An 18873-nucleotide genomic window follows, 5' to 3' on the forward strand; every position below is an offset into this window, starting at 1 on the left:
AATGAAAAAACTGATATTGTATTATGTGTTCCGTTCTACGTCCCAGAAGTTATTGAGAGAGTTACGCCGCAGTCGGCCGATAGATGCCGCTAGCGTCTATGTAGTCGCTCCGCTTGACGTTGTGACACTTGTGACGTAGATTCCGCTTCCCCTTCCTGCGAACAGAGCTGGACGCGCGCCTCGCTTCGCCGCCATTACATTGTTGCGTCGACCGTCTTGGCTGAAGGTCCGTATATTTCGTTAATATTTTTTTGCAGCATGGTTCCGTGAAAAGTTAATTCATTTAACTTCTATCTATCTATAGTGGTTATTTAGAACTTCCGTTCAAGTTATTCGTTTATCTAAAGTGATTCGGATTCGTAAAATTTTATAAACATTTAGTTAAAATTTTCCGATCCAAAACCTGTTCGTTCTAAGTAATAAGATTTGTTTCGCCAGAGGCTCTTTTTTAGCCCTTTTAGCGATCTCGCGAACGGAAAGTCTGAACAGCGTTTTTCAATCTTCCCACTTTTTACGAAATTTTCCATGACTGCTTAAACTGTTACCGTTAGTCAGTTTTTTTTTTACGTAAACTACTCGCATTATCGAGATTAAAGTAGGAAATGCGCCAGTTTTTAACTAGTGTTTTCTAATACAGTTAAATATTTTCATGATGAGCGGTAACGCAAGTCGCTCCGCATCCGAGGAGAGAGATCGTGCGTCGCGATCATCGTGCCGACAGCAGCGAGTACGGCGCTCGGGGTCCAGTTCGGAGGAGGACTACCGACGTGCGCGCAGCCGGAGCTGGCGCTCTTGCATGCCGTCGCCGGAGCCCGCGCGGCAGCGTCGCGAGCAAAGCCGCGCTCCGAGCAGCGCTTCGCGGCGGTCAACAACTTCGGGACTGGAAAGGAGGTTTGAATTCCTTTCGAACCAACTGGTGAGCCAGCTCAATGACATTTTAGCCACCCAAGTGTTCGACTCTAGTAAGGGAATGCCGCCCCCGCCCGTGGCGCCGCCGCCGCCGGCCGCACCGGGCCCGGCGCCTCCCGCGACGGTGACGGCCGCCACGACGGCGCCGCCAGCCACGATGGCGCCACCGACCCCCCACGCTCAGTCCGCGGCTACGCCGCCGCTGACTTATATGCTACCGCCCACCATGACGACGCCGGCGACTACGCTGTTTCTGTCCACCGCGGCACCGCCGCCGGCCGGGATCCGCCGGGGCACGCTGCCGGCGCTTCCGGTCCGCGTGGTCCCGATTGCCGTGCCGGTAGCTGCGACACAACACGAGCAGATCGCGGATCTCTCGGTCTCTATCAAGGAGCCCCTCGTTGCCAAGGCGAATGCGGAACGGCTCGCGAGGAGCTGTGCTCTATCGCGCCTCGACTGCCCAGAATGGAAAGCGGTACGTTACGCGGACACTCAGAAGAAGTACATAGCGTCCCCGGGCTTCACTGAGGTGCTGATCAACGAGGAGCTGCGTCGATTTGAGGGTCCCTCGACTTCGCGAGGCTCGCGTGCGACCCAATCGGAGCGAAGCTTCGCGGCGCTCTCCAACGCGGTAATCGCCCAGAATGAAGCGATCAACGAGGCTCTACAAAATTTAATCGAGTGGTCTGGCACGCCGGAATCTGGATCGCCTGGCGCACTCTATAATAAACTCAAAGACCTATTCGACAATGAATCAAATTACAAGGTAATCTCTCACGATATCAATAGTCTCCGGGAAGCGAGCCGAGGCCATAGCGGAGCGAAGGTTTGATTTACTACGATCAATAAAGGATAAATATGTAAGAGAAGACATAGACAAGATCCCTCCAACATCCGAATACATCTTCAATCCGGAGAAGCTGTCAGCATACGTGCAGAAGATCGGCGGCATCGATAAGGTGGGAAAACAACCCTCGCATAACTCCTTCGCTCGCCAGCGCTCCCCTGCTCAGGGTCCTTCTCCCAAAGACAAGCGTTTTCGCCGCGTTGCTAATAAACAAAATCGGACAAAAAGCCCACCGCGCCTAAAAGAGCCCGAGATTCTGGGTCTAAAAGAAAGGGGTCGGGAGGAGATAGCTCGAGACGCCGCGACACTCGTTGCAGGAGATGACTCCCGAGAATTTTCAGCTGGTTGTCTGCAACACTTTCGAAACAATTGGGAAAAATTAAAAGCCCCGAATACAATTCTAGATTTGATTTCATCGGTACGAATCCCATTTATCAAAAAGCCCCCGTTGATTTTACCTACACTAGACGTCCTTCACAAATTTCGCACTCCAGAATCTCCTCAAATGACAGAAGAGATAGAAAACATGATCCGGGAGGGAGTCCTAGAGCCTGCTCCGCTCACCCCCAGCTACATCTCACCCCTCTTCCTGCTGCGGAAGAGCAACGGAAAAGTAAGAACTATTTTCAATCTAAAATCCCTCAACCAGTATATGAGAACCTCCCACTTCAGACTCTTCAATCATTGTCTCATGCACAACTTTCTACAAACCGGAGACTGGTTAGCCAAATTCGACTTGAGCCAAGCATACTACCATGTCCCTATTCTAGCTCAACACAGATGCTTCCTTCGGATAAGCTATCAAGGTCGGCTGATGCAGATGACATGTCTTCCGTTCGGAATATCTGTAGCTCCGAAAATATTCGCGACCCTATCAAATTGGATAGCGCACTTCCTGAGATCGTGTGGCTTTCGCGTAGTAGTTTACCTAGACGATTTCCTAATAGCGAACCAGTCGAAGAAATCCCTTCTAGAGCAGGTATTGATTGCCAAATCGACCCTAATAAATTTGGGCTGGCAAATAAATTACCAGAAGTCCGCCATGATACCCACTCAGATCATCGAGTTCCTAGGCATCACGTGGAACACGCGATTCAACTCCCGGTCTCTGCCAGCAAAGAAAGTAAGCGCTCTGCGTCGCGACCTACAGGCCTGTCTTGCTGCCGAGTCGCTCACGGTGAAGGAGACCCAACGTCTCCTGGGCCGTCTCAACTTCGCGAACTTCGTGGTCCACAGAGGAAGGCTACACTGTCGCAGTCTCCAGCAATACCCCGGACAGCTACGGAAAGCCCCGTGTCACCTCCCTCCTCGTCTTCCGTCTGCAGTCCGGCAGGATCTCCAATGGTGGATCGACAACGCAACTCAACAGACCCATATTCACGAGGAGGTAAGAACGACGAACTTTATAGTCACGGACGCATCGGACCACCAGTGGGGAGCAGTCGTCAACGGAAAGCCGTTATGCGGTCCGTGGAGCCACCAACAGAAGACTTGGCACAGCAACCTCAAAGAACTATACGCAGTATTCGCAGCGCTGTCAATAGAAAGCCAAAACTTAAGGAATTCCAGGGTAGTGCTACAGACAGACAACCGGACCATTGTAGCATACATAAAAAACGAAGGCGGAACCAAGTCTCTTCCTCTCCTACAGCTGACGCGAAAACTTCTAACGCTGGCGGATCGTCTACGGGTCAACCTGGCCCCTTACTACCTACCAGGTCGGTACAACACTGAGGCCGACGGACTGTCAAGGGGACACTTCGTACCCGAATGGCACCTGCGCCCAGAAGCCACGGAGAAAATATTCGCGCGCTGGGGTACCCCGTCCATCGACCTCTTCGCCTCCGAGAGCGCTCACGTCGTGCCACGGTATGTCTCAATCGATTCGCTCGACTCGAACGCCTGCTATCACGACGCATTCAGCAACTACTGGCACTACGACCTGGCGTGGATTTTCCTCCTCCCAGCCTCCTGCCTCGCGTTCTACATCACCTCAACACCGCGTCGGGCCTGTTCATCGTGATAACACCCAAGTGAAACAGACCTTTCTGGAGACCGGACCTGAAGAAGAGAGCTGTCAAGCGACCGTTGAAAGTCCACAATCTTCGGACGGTCCTAGTAGACACAACGACGAACCGCCCTCCCCCACAAGTCAACGACTTAAGCATCGAGGCCTGGCTCCTTTCGGGTGGGATGCTGTGACACCGGGCTGGTCGGACCAGGAGAAAAGTCTACTGATGTCCCATTGGCGTGCTTCTACAATAAAAACTTATACACCCATATGGAAAAAATGGTCATCGTGGTGTACCAAAAACCAGATCAACTGCCAGGTACCTCCGCCCAGTGATGTAGCAAGGTATCTCGCACATCTATTTCTATCAGATAAGTTAGCTTACCGGACGACACTCGTTCATAAATCTGTAATAAGTGCGGTGTGTGAACCGGTATCGGACTCTAAGCTTTCCTCAAACGCCCTGATTAAGAATATTTTAAAAGCAATATCGGTAGCGAGACCACCGCCTCCTAAACCACCAGTTTGGGACGCGAGACATTTAATAAAATACCTTAAAAATACTAGTCCTGACTTGAATAGCTTGTACGACGTATCTAGAAGAACTGCCGCTCTTTTGCTACTAGCATCGGGTCGCAGAGTCCACGATCTTATCCTGCTACATTGTAGCGGGGAATATTACATAGATAACCTTCAATCTATTACCTTGCGCCCGAAATTCGGCTCTAAATCGGATAAAGGGTCTTATCAACAGTCTGACTGGACTCTACTAGAAGCTCCAGAACAAAATATAAGCCCAGTATTCTGGATACGTCAACTTATCAAAATTACAGAAAATGTCAGGGAACACTGCTCTAACTTATTTGTATCAACCAGAGCCCCATCCAAGCCTGCCTCGCCCACGATGATTGGGGGTTGGCTTAAACGCCTCTTAACAGAGGCTGGTATTGAATCAACTCCGGGTAGCTTTCGATCCGCGGTATCATCTTTAAACTGGCTGGAAAAATATCCAATTAATGATATTCTAGCTAAAGCTAATTGGCAAAGCGAATCTACCTTTAGACGTTTCTACCACCGCCGGGATATCCGCGGATCGGACGCGAACTCAACTGAGAAGTCTCTGTCAAATTTATTTAAAGTTTCATTCTAACCTAGGGTTACAACATTTACCAATTATCTAATACGTAATTATATTGAGTTACTGCGATTACATATATATGTTACAAATACTATGCGTATGTATTATTTTCCTATCCAGTAAGTGTAGCCCTATCGCTCGCGCGCCCGCTGATTCGCCACCAGGAGATAATAAACAGGTCTCAATAACTTCTGGGACGTAGAACGAAACACATAATATAAAAATTTTACCTTCCAATAAAAATTGTATTATGTTTTCTTCTACGTCCCAGAACAAAGTAATGTCTTCCTGGTAGGCCCTTTTATACCGACGGTACTTCTGCTCAACAATGTAATGGCGGCGAAGCGAGGCGCGCGTGCAGCTCTGTTCGCAGGAAGGGGAAGCGGAATCTACGTCACAAGTGTCACAACGTCAAGCGGAGCGACTACATAGACGCTAGCGGCATCTATCGACCGACTGCGGCGTAACTCTCTCAATAACTTCTGGGACGTAGAAGAAAACATAATACAAATTTTATTGGAAGGTAAAATTTTTATATTAATGTAAAATATAAGTACCTGTTACGCTTAATGGCTCACATGATGTGTTGATGTGTTCTGTGACTTCTGTGAAAATAAAATGATATAAGTAGTCAAAATAATAGTGTCCAGAAACAAAGTAAACTAGCGTTGTATTGGGTAAGTGTGTATGATTGTAATAAGAATATTTGATCCTCTCTAATGACAAATAAAATCTACACCATAAACTAAAATTTTAAACTGCTGTCTGGTTAATGTTATTCTGGACACCACTATTTAGATAAGTTCTAATCGTAAAATTCTATATATGTGATATTAATTATAGTTACTTATGACATAAGTAACTAAGTAAGGCTTAATGAAAGATATGTGATATTAATTTTTGAAATGCTTACTTTGTTCAATAAAAAAAAACCTGACTATTTTAGGTGCAAAAAATTGAATATCTTGATGTTAAACAACACGCCATTCAATATTGTTGACAGCTGTCATTACCTTTGAACAACTGTCAACTGTCCATAAATACTGAATAATAGAAGGTAAAATTGACTAACCAAACTATTGATTGACTATTGACTTGATAGATTGACTAACCAAATTTAACCTTTGTAACATTATTATTCAGTTATGTTTTGGCAATTAATTAAAGGTGACTTTTTAATTGAGGTGTTTAAACCCATCAAAAACGTAAAACTCAATTAATTCAAACGTCAAAATAAAAGAAGTTTTAATTTGTGTAAAAAAATAGGTAGGCATTCATATTTATATAAACAACAGTTTTATGAAAGATTTTTACTAAGTCAGAGTATAACGAAACCAAAGTATATCGCTGGGTGAGAATACGTTTGTGCCATACGCCACTTACATTGGTTTACAGGAGAGCGAAAAAAAGCAAAAAAAAATAATTTCTCGAAAAGTTTTACATTAGGAAATATTGAACTTATTTATCATTTAGTTTAGGCACATATGTTTACTATTTATAGTACTAAACAAATATTGTGAATAGAGTGGTAATCATAAAATAAAAGCATTTTTATTATTGCCATATCCGTTTTTCATGAGTAAATGGTAAACGTACAATGTATGATAGGACACAAAAGTTTTAGATATGTCACATTTTTGTGATAATTTTCTGTTGACAGAGTGTAATTATCCTATAGTAAAATCCGCAGTTTTCAAAAATGTGCCATATTCGCTATGGCACAACATTTTTGAAAAATATGTTTTTTCAAAAACCGATTAGTGTCAATTATAGCATATTTTTTGTTATTTTAGAAATCATTAAAAAACGATTTTGCTCAAAAATGGATATGGCACAAACGTATTCTCAGCCGGCGATATAGCGTTACAAAAAATATGTTTATTTATAATACGATTGGATTATTACTAGCAACTACATGAGAATTTTTTGTGAATATATTGACTTACTTATATTACTAACATTTTATTGACGTGAAAACCTTAATTTAAGTTTATTAATAAAGAATCTGAATCTGAATCATAAGCATACACATAGATGAAACATTTAAAAGAAATAAAATAGATACCTCAGTTGAATACTTTGAAAATGATGAAATTTGTTGAAATTGTATTTATTTCGCTAGTTTCTGTGACGGCAGTGGAATATGTAAGAGATGCTGAAGTCCTTACCGAAGGATTTATTCCAGACTGTAAGTTACTCAATCATTTTTTATTCAGAACAACTCATTTAGTTATGCAATGACATGCAGCTTGAAAGTTTTATTTCACGAGTACTAGGAAAAATAAATTAGTTTTAGTTAAATTATTGTTATTTCCAATTTTACCCCTTTTATTTTCATAAAGCGTATATTGCATTTATAATTATTAAAAAATCAACTACTTGAAGATCTAAATTTTTTGCACCTAAAATTTTCTTAAACATACTGTCACGTCTAAGGTCATCAAAACCAGCCATAATAAGGCCGCCAAGTTTGAAGAAACTCACCATTTCCGTGGTCGGAAAACACGGGAACATAACAGGATCATACAACTACTATCACATGCATAATTTAGCCAAGAATCCTGACATAGACTTTAGCAAGAAGACATTTATGTATGTTGGCGGATATTTGGATTCGACGACGTGGCAGATTGACGATTCTTGGGTCAGGTGTATAAGAAGAATGGATATAATACGCTTGTACTGGAAACATTGGAGTTTACAGCTACCTTTTATCCTATGTAAGTATACTTTATGAATAGCCATCTCGAAACCGTTATCTATCACGAATCTACAACCATAAAAGATATATAACATAAATATGTGAAAATCAAATTTAATTGTTTGTATGCTGAACAATTTTATATAAAGGATAAACTTACATATGTATATACATATGTTTATTTTTTGTCAATAAAATGTGTCTGTTCCAGCGCTGTTCGCCACATGCACCCAATCGGTAAACACGACAGAAATGCTGGTAACTCTAAAAGAGTACAGTCTCAACCCAAAAAAATTGGAACTCGTCGGCATTAGCCTGGGAAACCAAACCATGGGTTTCATAGCCAAGAACTACCGATTTATGACCGGCCAGAACATTTCAACCCTGACTGCATTAGATCCTGCTGGACCCTGCTTCAGGAATGTTCCACCAGATCAAAGACTCGATAAATCTGACGCTGACTTTGTTATGGGGGTGATTACTAACATGGACGGCTCTGGCATATCAATACGCATCGGACATGTGATGTTTTACGTCAACGAAGGTGAATTTCAGAACGGCCATTATTGGTGGCTCCCCTGCGATGTTTCTTGCAGTCACATAAGGTCGTACTTCCTTTGGTGGTCGGCTTTGTTGAATCCTGGTAACTTTATAGGGATTCGTTGTGATTGCGTACAGAATGCTAAGGATGGAGACTGCTTCGATGGAAAGCCTATCACAAATACAATAGATCTTTATACTAATAGAAGAAATACGGGAATCTATTACCTAAGGACGTCCAATAGACGGCCGTTTGCTTTAGGAAAGAGAGGCCTGAAGAAACCGAGAGATATGTACATGCCGAGATCTCAACGAATAGATATTCCTGATTTTTTAAAGTTCATACATTCGTCAATTTTGAAATTATATAATTAAATACAAAACATTGCACTTGAATTTTTAAATAGCAAATTTTGCTTTGAGAGAACAGAAAAGGAGGCAAAGTGATTTTTTACGCGGACCTTGGGTCAGTGGACATAAAACGTATATAAGTAAATTAGCGTATTTAATTTACTAAATGCCTTTAGATGCAATTATATATTTAAAAAAATTAAAATAAATAATAATCATCACCTTTGCGCCTGGGATGACGCGGGGTGGGATTTTTGACTGATTGCTGACTGCTTTGTTTTTGACTCGTGTTTTTTTTTGTGTTATGTAATTTTTAGAAATGTAGTGTGTAATTATGTGATAAAACATCACATAATTTTTCAAAATGTCAGGTACACCAAAATTACATTAATTATTTAAAACAAATAATTAATGTAATTTTGGTGTACCTGACATTTTGAAAAATTCGAATAAATGAACTCTTCATATAATCATATAATCATTTTGTTATAATTATTGTTACTAACTTACGCTTGCGTCGAAGAAACTGCGATGCATGATCGGAAACCTAATATTATCTTTGTTGTCTTGACCCAAAGAAAGCTTTAGACAGGGTGGTTCCTGAAGCCTTGTGGGATGCTTGTAAAATCAAAGTGTACAGTTTAAATATACGAGTATGTAGGATTTATAGCATACCATTTGGACGAGGGAATGAATCGCTAATTTACGATTTAATACCTCTTTAAGTCAGAGACTGAAACCAATATATTAATAATGAATATGTAATTTAAATTTAAAACTGAAAGTATTACTATTTGTAAAAGGTCAAAATAAAAGATTTTCATTGTGTTAGAAAATAAATGATATTGTCTATTTATTTATGTTAAATTACAAATCAATCCTCAGAAATTTATATTGAATGCTGTGAAGTATTTCGTCTGCTTGTATTTTTTGGACGTCAATTGTTATTAGTTTTAAAAATGCAAATAAAAAAAAATTGGTAAACATAATTTTAATAACGTAATTAATCATCGACATATTTTACACATAGACAATATTTCAAAACATTTCAACAATATTTCACTCAAAAGGATAATATCGCCTTCGTACTTTCTTTAAATATTACACGACTATACTGTACTTAAACCTTACCACTTGATTTGTGCAATAAAGTGTTTATTAAGTACTGATGGACAATATTTCCTTGCAAATAAGGGCAAAGAACAAAAATGTTAAAAGGGGCACATTTTGTATCAGTTTTGTGTTTAACCATGGCAGTAGAATATTCTCGAATAGACGAAGGTTACCCCCAAGGATTGTTGCCACATTGTAAGTAAATTGTAAAATCATTTTTTTTAATGAAACCATATTATATGTACCATTATAATGTTATATTTGTTTCTCGATTTACTTCAAACGTATTTTCTTAATTAGCGGTGCTTTCACTTGAGTCATGTTAGTGTAGGGAAATCACAAGAAGGAATAAATTTAGTTATAAAAAATATGAATGTGAAAGTATTTGTATATACATACAATTACAATTATACAATTGAATTTTGATAACAAAATAGTTATTTAGACTACTGACATCACGTTATTTAGATACTTTTCTTTATTCTACTAAATTGAGCATAACCAGGTCATACGTACTTTCCATAATGCCTGTAATTATGTGGATGCTCCAGCAATCTTTTTCTATAACTTGTTATTAATAAGTTCTTTTGTATTGCACCTGTTGGCAAAACTAAATAAATAGATACTTCGGTACCTATCGAACCTTATTTTTAAATTACAAACATGGACTTGTCCTCAGGTCCAGGCTCATGGAAACCGGCCGTTATCAAACCGGAAACGCTGAAAAAACTCTACATATCAGTATATGGAGACAATCGCAAACTTCTGGGATCATACGACTACTACCATATAGACAGCTTAGCCAAGAATCCTGGGATCGACTTCAGGAAAAAGACTGTCTTGTGGAACGGTGGATATCTAGACTCAAATGCTTGGGGTACCCCTAAAAATTTGGGTATGGGTTATATAGCGCGTGGATACAATTTTCTATCTTTGGACACGCTTTACTTTACTACTGTGCACTATCCCCAGTAAGTATAACATGCGATTAATGGGTTAACGAATAAGATAAATAAAGTCTACTATTGGATAGTATAATATCATTCGATAGCCCAGTAATTGGGTCAAAATTCTTTTCGTTGTCTTTGGGTTGTCTTGTTTCTGACCAGTCTGTCACGCTTTTATATGAGTCTTCTATCATCAACTAAATAAACAAATCGAGTGCTATTGCATGTGCTTCTAACTGTAGATTTTATACACGAGAAAAATTAAAAACTAAATTTCATCTCATACAAAAAGCTCCATCCATCCCGTCACATTTTTTGGGACAAAAAGAATTTTAACCCTATTATGCCATTTTAACTAAATACATTTTTGATTTCATTAACTCTTAATAGCCCTACCCGGAGGCCTATTCAGATAGTAATTTCTAGTTAAAGAAACGTCACTTTTGACAGCTGACAGATCATATTCATAAAAAGATTATACAAATTTAATCAGGTCAGTTGTTCCACTACATCCGTCCGAACAAGAGCAGCAACTGCTTGGCGTATTTCTTTAATTTCATTGATTTGCGTAATAATGTACATAACCTGTCGAAAGGAGCTCCATTTGTTAGTTTTATGTCAGCACACGGCTCACAACTCACAAATGTCCACGAACGTCCATGAACCATTATTGTTAGAGATAATCAATTAAATTAAAATTATACATCTTGTTTCCAGAGCCGCACGCTTTGCACCCACAGTTGGCAGGCATACAGCTGAGATGTTAGTTAAGTTAACAGCTCATGGCTTAGATGCAAAAAAATTGGAGCTCGTCGGTATGAGCCTCGGCGCCCAAACTATGAGCTTCATAGCCAAGAGTTTTCGATTCATGACCGGCCGGAACATCTCCTTACTTACCACTCTGGACCCTGCTGGAGTCTGCTTCAGGCAACTAGGGCCTGATCGGAGACTAGACAGATCTGATGCCGATTTCGTCATCAGCATTATTACAAACATGAACATAGCTGGTATAGGATACCATATCTCCCATCTGACATTTTACGTGAACGGAGGAGAATTCCAACCAGGGCATATAGCCTGGATCCCTTGTGATTACATTTGCAGTCACTTTAGAGCTTATCTACTATGGATATCGGCATTGTTATATCCTGGTGACTACATAGGTGTGCAATGTGATACCGTGCAACAAGCTATAGATGGTACTTGTTTCGATTTGACACCAATGGTTACAAATACAATGGGTCCGTTGACTGATATGAGCAAACCAGGAATTTTTTATTTACGTACGTCTAATAGGTGGCCATTTGCTTTAGGGAAACATGGGTTGAAGAAGCCTAGTGTTACTAGTGTAAGAATCTCTAAGACTGAACCAAGTATTGGTTTGGTTGATATTGTGATGGATTTATTTAGTTATCAAAGTAGTAGATACTTAATATAAGTTACATATAACTTAATTAAATAGTTTAAAACCCATAGGTTGATGAAGATAGTCATTGTCAAAATTATTACTAAAGTAGTTAAAATTAATATCATACTAACAAATAGTAATTTCGTTTATTCTTAACGAAAATGTAAATATCTTATTAATGTTTGTGAAAATATAATAAATGCTTTAACTATGTATCGCTGTTTTATTTATAATGTTTATACCTGCTGCTCCTATATACCTTCAGCTTCGAATGATGGTCCCTATGACAGTTATTTTTTGTATGAAGTAGCTGTCAGTCACGTAAAAATATTTGTAAAAATTTTAAGGCAGTTAATTTAATATTTGGAAATAAAAATAAGGTAAAAACGTATATTTCTTCAAATAATTTTTAAGAAACGCCCAACCATAAGAGACGTAAAGGAACTTTCATAGGGACCATCATTCGACGCGAGTGACGCGACATAATATAGTGAATAAAAAAAAATGCTAAAGTTTATTTTTACAAGCTTTTATTTAACTTGCAATGTACCTATGTATGTTTGTTAGGATCAAATCTTGCAAGTTATGACTATGACCCACTTTCCAACTTCCAATGAAGCTGAAAATTTGCATACATATGTAAGTCTGGTGATAATGCAATATTATGGTACCATCGAGCTGATCTGATGCTGGAGACAGGAGGTGGCCATAGGAACTCTTGTGATAAAACAACGCAGCTTGAATTTGTTTCAGGTTTTTAGAATTGTCTCTATGAGTATTAGTTGCCTGTGGAAAGAAAAGTACAGTCAGCGATTAAAACTTGTACCAAAAATTAAATTTTTGCGAAAAGCTTATTTATTCATAAGATCTTTAGAAAAAATGACCATTAGGTATAATTATGCAATAAGCATTGATTTGATACCTATCGTATTCATACAACATAAAGGTGACCTTATACAAATTTTCATCTAAAGGCACCCTAAGTAAAACAAGCCAGTTTGAGAAAATTAAATGTCAAATGCCAAAGATAAATACGAAAAATAATAAACGTAAAATTCTTTTTTATTCATTTATGAGAATACTGTAAAATGTATACCTAAGTTTAAAAATATTTTAGGAAAGGAAGGAATTGATTTGCGACTTCATTATTCATACAGGACATATTAATTTAATAAAAATATTGCAATTTTTTTTTGCTTCATCATGTAATTTGTTTATATGATTAATTAATTAATTCCATATTTTTTTCTGTTTTCATTCCTGTACCTATATTTTTTATATAATTGTATTAAATTTATAGAAAAAAAAATGAAAACCACAGTGCTTATGGGATCCAGTAAATGATTATTCCACATTTTTCAATAATTTTTTTAACAGGAATTAATGAGAAAATACTATAATAAGCTTCCAACTAAGATTGCTTAAAACCATCTTTCACACAGATCAACCGATCTACGTTTCTGTTTTCGAAAATTCTGTACTCTATTCTATTCTATCACATAAACTTACTAAAATACTCACTAAAATAAATAAAAGGGTATTTGACATTTTTTTATGAATGGTATCAATCGATCAGGTTTGTTTTGAGGATCAAATGTCTGTATGGGACCCATTGTCTTAAAGCAATACAAAAGTCAGAAATGATGGTCAAAGTCTGGCACTCGTACTTTACTGACGAAACGCTTCGAACCAAATCGCAATACATCGTGACGTCATCATGTAACGTTAGAAGCCGTTTCAATGTATGGAAAACAAGGAAATTGCGATTTTGTCGGTGAAATGTTGCGTTTATGTATATGATTGCTATACAATCTTTTTTTTAATAAAATGTAAGGAATCGAATGGTATCATTACTTTTTTATTATTTGGAAGTTATTATTTCTTTTTTTAATTTTAAGGTATTGTATTTTGTTATTATTCCCATACATTATTAAAATTTTCAATTTATTGTGACAAATTGCTCATTTTCTATCTATTTAACTAGATTTAGTTATAAAATTCAACATGTGTCAAATACCCTATTATAATTTCACGGTTTAGACTCACTTGTTTTAAGTCACTCGCGCGACATGTTTCGGAGAGCCTAGGTCTCCTTTCTCAAGCACTAACAGTGCGAGCAGCGTTCACGACGGCCGTGTATCGCGTACTGCGGCACGCCGCGTCGCACGCTGCGCGCGCGCCGAGAAAACCGGTTGGGGGAGGTCTTCCGCTGTCATTGTAGGCGGGCATAGTGGTGTGTTTGGGCTTTGGTCACCTAACACTTGTAGCGATACACATACATATTATTCAATGTTAGCATGTCTCACAACAGTTTAAATTCGATTACCCTATTATAATAAAATATTTTCCTTTGTATGATAAAATATATATTAATTAATTAATTAGTATAATTTTAGATTTAGTTTTAATTGTATAGTTTTTAGGTTAAGTTTGATCTTACTGCGATGCGATAATTAGTCAATGTTAGGTACCCCATAATTGTCATACATATCAGTATTTATTACCTTTAAAATGTGTTTAGCGTAAGTTATAATATGTATGATGTGGATGTACTTTAATAAATAAATAAAATAAAAATAAAATACCTTTGTGAAAATCCAATGAATTATTTTCCTGAATTATCGCTGTTAAAAATATTATTTAATTCCATTACTTTGAGTAGGTATCTTATGTTTACTCGATTGGAAAACAATAAGTCAAATATAATATGTATAATATAGGTATGATACCTAGTATCGAAAGGTGACCTTAAACACAGGTTGTTAAACTACTAAAAACAATTAAGAATGAAATGTTCCTACAGCTCAGATGTTGATACATAATGACAAATATTAAAAATTCGTCAATAAAATTTTAGAAATGAAGTCATTTTCTCGTAAAAGTTAGTAATGAATTTGATTGATTTGTTAATTCCTCAATAAAGCAAAAACGGTAGATTTAATCCATCCATCCATTCATCCATCCAATCATCCATCCATCCATCCATCCATCCATCCATCCATCCATCCATCCATCCATCCATCCATCCATCCATCCATCCATCCATCCATCCATCCATCCATCCATCCATCCATCCATCCATCCATCCATCCATCCATCCATCCATCCCTCCATTCATCCATCCATCCTAACATCGCTAACGTAAAGATAAACCGACGAAATGTAGGTAAATAAAGGTCTAAATAATTGTAGTCATTTTGTGTTCTAGACCGTTTGCGATGTAGACTAAAAGGGATATAGGCAAAATATTACACTAGTCATTTTGTGTTCTAGACAGTCCGAGACCAACCCCATAGCCCGGTGATGCTGGCGTGTGACTACCTACATCAGAGGAAAGGGACTCTGCTTGCGGGGTGAAAAAACAGAATTAAAAAAAATATATATATTTTTTTTTTACTATTATTTATTAACATTTCACTGCAATTGTTATCTTGTGATGGTGGACGGGAGAAGATTATACCTCTAATATAACATGGTATCTTTCAAAGGTTCTGTTGATAGTATGTGACGATTTACGTAATATCGCTTTTTAAGCTTTCCTCAAGCCTCGCCTTCCCAAAGCATAAGGCCACCTGTTAGCTGTACGCAGATAATAAATTCCTGGTTTGCTCCTGACAGTAAGCAGGCCCATTGTGTTCGTCACCATTGGCTGCAAATCATAACAGTCCCCATCTCTAGCTTACTGCACAGTATCACAACGCACAGCTACAAAAGCATCAGGATATACCACAGCTGCCCACCAGACGAAATACGCCCTTACATGACTACACAAGGCATCACAGGGAACCCACGCGATATCCCCTTCTTGAAACGCTCCCCCGTTTACATAGAAAGTTACATGAGCGTAAGGAACAGATATGCTTGATATGTCCATGGTTGTGAGAACGCTCACAACGAAATCAGCGTCAGATTTATCTAATCTTTCATCAGGTCCGAGATGCTTGAAACATGGCCCAGCCCCGTCTAATGCATTGAGCAAAGATATGTTATGGCCGATCATCTGCCGGTAGTTCTTGGCTATGAAACCCATGGTTTGCGCCCCGAGACTCATGCCGGTGATTTCGAGTTTTTTAGGGTCAAGACCGTGGCGTGTCAGCTTGACTAGCATTTCAGCTGCATGCTTACTAACAGCTCGTATGATGCGTGCAGCCCTGAAATAAAAAAAATGTGTGCTTTATCTGAATAAAATGAATCAACTTTATTTTTTATTTTATTTAAAAGCCTATAGGCGGAAGGAATAGGTGGAATACTATAGTATTCCACTGCTGGACAGAGACCTCCATTATTATTCCTCCTATCCATCTCCCACGAATCGGCAAGGCGTCAAGCTCATCCCTTCAATTCCTTCGATGTCCACCGTTAGGCGTATTATGGCACCCAATGGGTGGCTGACTTAGTGAACAAATCATACACGACATTATCTGTTACTCCCATTTGAACTTTGCAGCAATTTCAGCTACGACAATTGGTCGAGTTTTGGAGAGCAGTGTGATGTTTTTGGTCTGAATACTATATTTAAAAATATAAAAAATATAATAACAATTGTTGTAAACTTCCTGAGGATAATAAGTTGTTGTGAATTGAAACATGTCAAGATAAAGCGCGTTGTATCCCCTAGCCTTGTAGTCATAGCCAAGATTCCGACCGGAGTTCAACGAATTCGTGGAGAAGTACCCACCAACGTACATCCACGTCGTCTTCATGAAGTCTATGTCGGGACTCTTCGCTAACTGGTCCATGCCATAATAGTTGTAATGTCCCGTGTATCCTGTATGACCTTCGCCTAATACTGATATGAATAGTTATTTTAAAGTCTTTGGCTTGATGATGACTGGTTTCGATGACCAATTTTAAAACCTAAAGGCTTGTGTTGTCGGTACCATCGCCTACACTGTTAGCTGTCCATCGGTGGACCTTGTTACTAAAGGCATAAGGTTTACCGATGAACAGTTAAGAGTGTTGCTGTTGGTACTGCCGAATACCGGGTATTTTACATCGATGACTGCCATGCTTTAAGATTCAGGTACAGGTGGAAAGCCACGAATATTAAATTTCCAAGGCTACTTTTTCCTAAATAAATGCTTAAATAAAAGAGAATTTTTTTTATGTAATTCAAAATACGATTTTTCACTTCTCATGCTCAAAAAGTGCACCTTTATGTCAGGCGTAGATGACATAAAATCGCATGCTATGCTCTAGAGCATAAAAGTAAAATTTTCTTCTAAGACTAAGGTAATCGGTCTCAATAGCCAAACAGTTAAAACATATTGCACAATTTTACTGAGCAATAAAATTGTGTAGATGACAAAACTTGTTATATTATTTTTATTTTGCTACAATATATTAGAAATCCGTATTTTCTGTCATTAAATTTAGTAAATCACATAAAAAAGGAGTCGATTATCGTTCAAAAATGCTCCGAAATGTTTGACTTGGCAGAAAACCAAGCGTCTGAAACTCTGATCACATGTTGAAAATGTAAAAAAAAAAAAAAGTTAGTTGGCGGGAATTGGTTATGTATTATGTTCTTTCGCTTTACGACAATTTCGTGGTGTAAATTGCCGTGAAAAATATAATTATTTTCCTCGCAATCGAAGAGAAAAGCAGAGTGTACAACAAGGGCATAAATGTCCATTTTTACCCTAGTCTACTATTTTGGTCTTCGCTTCGCTCAGACCAAAAAATTGCCTCGGGTGAAACTGGGTCACTTTATGCCCTTGTTGTACAATCTACTATTGTTTCAAATAAAACTTACAGTCTTAAAGTAATCCTGTAGGATATCCTTCGTCAAATGTCGAATAGTCTACCCCTGACACTGAAGTCAACAGAAACATCACGACATGGGTTACTTTTAATATTTTTACATTTAACATTTTTGGCATTTGTAGTGATTTATTTAATGACACGTTAATAATATTTTAATTCAAGCTTCATAAGAAGAAATGGAGTACCTCAACGCTTCCGGCAAGATTCGAACTCGCGACGTTTCGGAACATCGGTCCGTACCCCTAGTGTTAATTATGAGTTACAGCACAAGTTACGAGTTCAAATCTTGCCATAAGCGGTGAATTTTTCAATTAATTTAATTTAAAATTTTGTGATATCGTTTGCACAATAATTATCTGCGCAGTAAGTAAATAATTTATTTATTGTGTACGTATTATTCAAACATATAGCAGTAACGTACGTTCTTTTGCAAAGTGCGTTTCGTTAGGTACGACTTTAGTAATCTTAACAATTAGGTATAGATATACAGGGTGTATTAAATATATTAAAACCGGTCACTCGCGTTTCTTAATTCGAAAATATTAACCATAGCTATGCCCCTACGTTTGACTTTTTTCGATTTTTATTATTGTAAAAGTAAGAGCGAAAAACAAATTTCATGCAATTTTTTAACCCCTTATAATGTTTAAACTTAGGTTAAACTCGGCTTAGCTGTGAATACCTACTAGGTATACAAAAAAAATTGTCTCTGAATATTTTCAATATTCTTAATATCCAGGGAGGAAAATGAGAACTACGTTTGTATGAAAAGTTTATTTCGCGTGGGTCCTCCACTTCGGTCAAGCAACAACATTTTGGTAACTGCTAATGGATATTTCAGAAGAACTGGTCAATTTCACAGGAACCGTTCAGTGCGGAAGTAGTGTAAAGACAATAATTCTGAATTCAGAAGCTCAAAAGATCGGCCACACTTACTCACCTGATCTAAATTTAGTAGATTATCATTTAAAACAAAAAAAAACTAGCTAACGTTTGTGTGTCAAAGCGAAATTATATTTTGATATAAAAATGTGTTTTTTTTTTAATTTTTGTCCTCTTTTTTATTTTAAATGCTATTTTGAAAAAGTCGTGTAAGTAATAAAATTTACCTAAAAATTATTTGTCAACGTATTTTGGGCCAA

General features: G+C 38.2%; 3 protein-coding genes across 3 annotated transcripts; 2 read left to right on the plus strand and 1 right to left on the minus strand.

Moving 5' to 3' along the window:
- Positions 1–7349: 7349 nt before the first annotated feature.
- On the plus strand, positions 7350–8522 carry LOC134652166 (lipase member H-like). The gene is made up of 2 exons (XM_063507327.1): positions 7350–7625; positions 7818–8522. The coding sequence occupies exons 1-2, from the start codon at positions 7445–7447 to the stop codon at positions 8519–8521; spliced, it is 885 nt and encodes a 294-aa protein (XP_063363397.1). The 5' UTR covers positions 7350–7444; the 3' UTR covers position 8522.
- Positions 8523–9747: 1225 nt separating this feature from the next.
- LOC134652306 (phospholipase A1 member A-like) lies at positions 9748–12038 on the plus strand. Its single transcript, XM_063507478.1, has 4 exons — positions 9748–9805; positions 10290–10581; positions 11275–11756; positions 12034–12038. Exons 1-4 carry the CDS (start codon positions 9748–9750, stop codon positions 12036–12038), a joined length of 837 nt encoding a protein of 278 aa, XP_063363548.1.
- Positions 12039–15490: 3452 nt separating this feature from the next.
- Positions 15491–16122, minus strand: LOC134652167 (phospholipase A1 member A-like). Its single transcript, XM_063507328.1, is given in 1 exon segment — positions 15491–16122. A coding segment is annotated over 1 exon segment (579 nt). The 5' UTR covers positions 16074–16122; the 3' UTR covers positions 15491–15494.
- Between the last annotated feature and the right edge of the window lie 2751 nt (positions 16123–18873).

Source organism: Cydia amplana, chromosome 11 (genome assembly GCF_948474715.1).
Source record: "Cydia amplana chromosome 11, ilCydAmpl1.1, whole genome shotgun sequence".
Taxonomy (NCBI): Eukaryota; Metazoa; Arthropoda; class Insecta; order Lepidoptera; family Tortricidae; genus Cydia; species Cydia amplana.

What these genes read in the sequence shown, in the direction of transcription:
- LOC134652306 (XM_063507478.1), top strand. Translation starts at nt 9,748, where the DNA reads ATGGCAGTAGAATATTCTCGAATAGACGAAGGTTACCCCCAAGGATTG. An exon ending in CCAAGGATTGTTGCCACATT is followed by an intron (nt 9,806 to 10,289) that starts GTAAGTAAATTG and finishes ACTTGTCCTCAG; the next exon opens with GTCCAGGCTCATGGAAACCG. An exon ending in ACTACTGTGCACTATCCCCA is followed by an intron (nt 10,582 to 11,274) that starts GTAAGTATAACA and finishes TCTTGTTTCCAG; the next exon opens with AGCCGCACGCTTTGCACCCA.
- LOC134652166 (XM_063507327.1), top strand. Translation starts at nt 7,445, where the DNA reads ATGCATAATTTAGCCAAGAATCCTGACATAGACTTTAGCAAGAAGACA. An exon ending in ACAGCTACCTTTTATCCTAT is followed by an intron (nt 7,626 to 7,817) that starts GTAAGTATACTT and finishes TGTCTGTTCCAG; the next exon opens with CGCTGTTCGCCACATGCACC.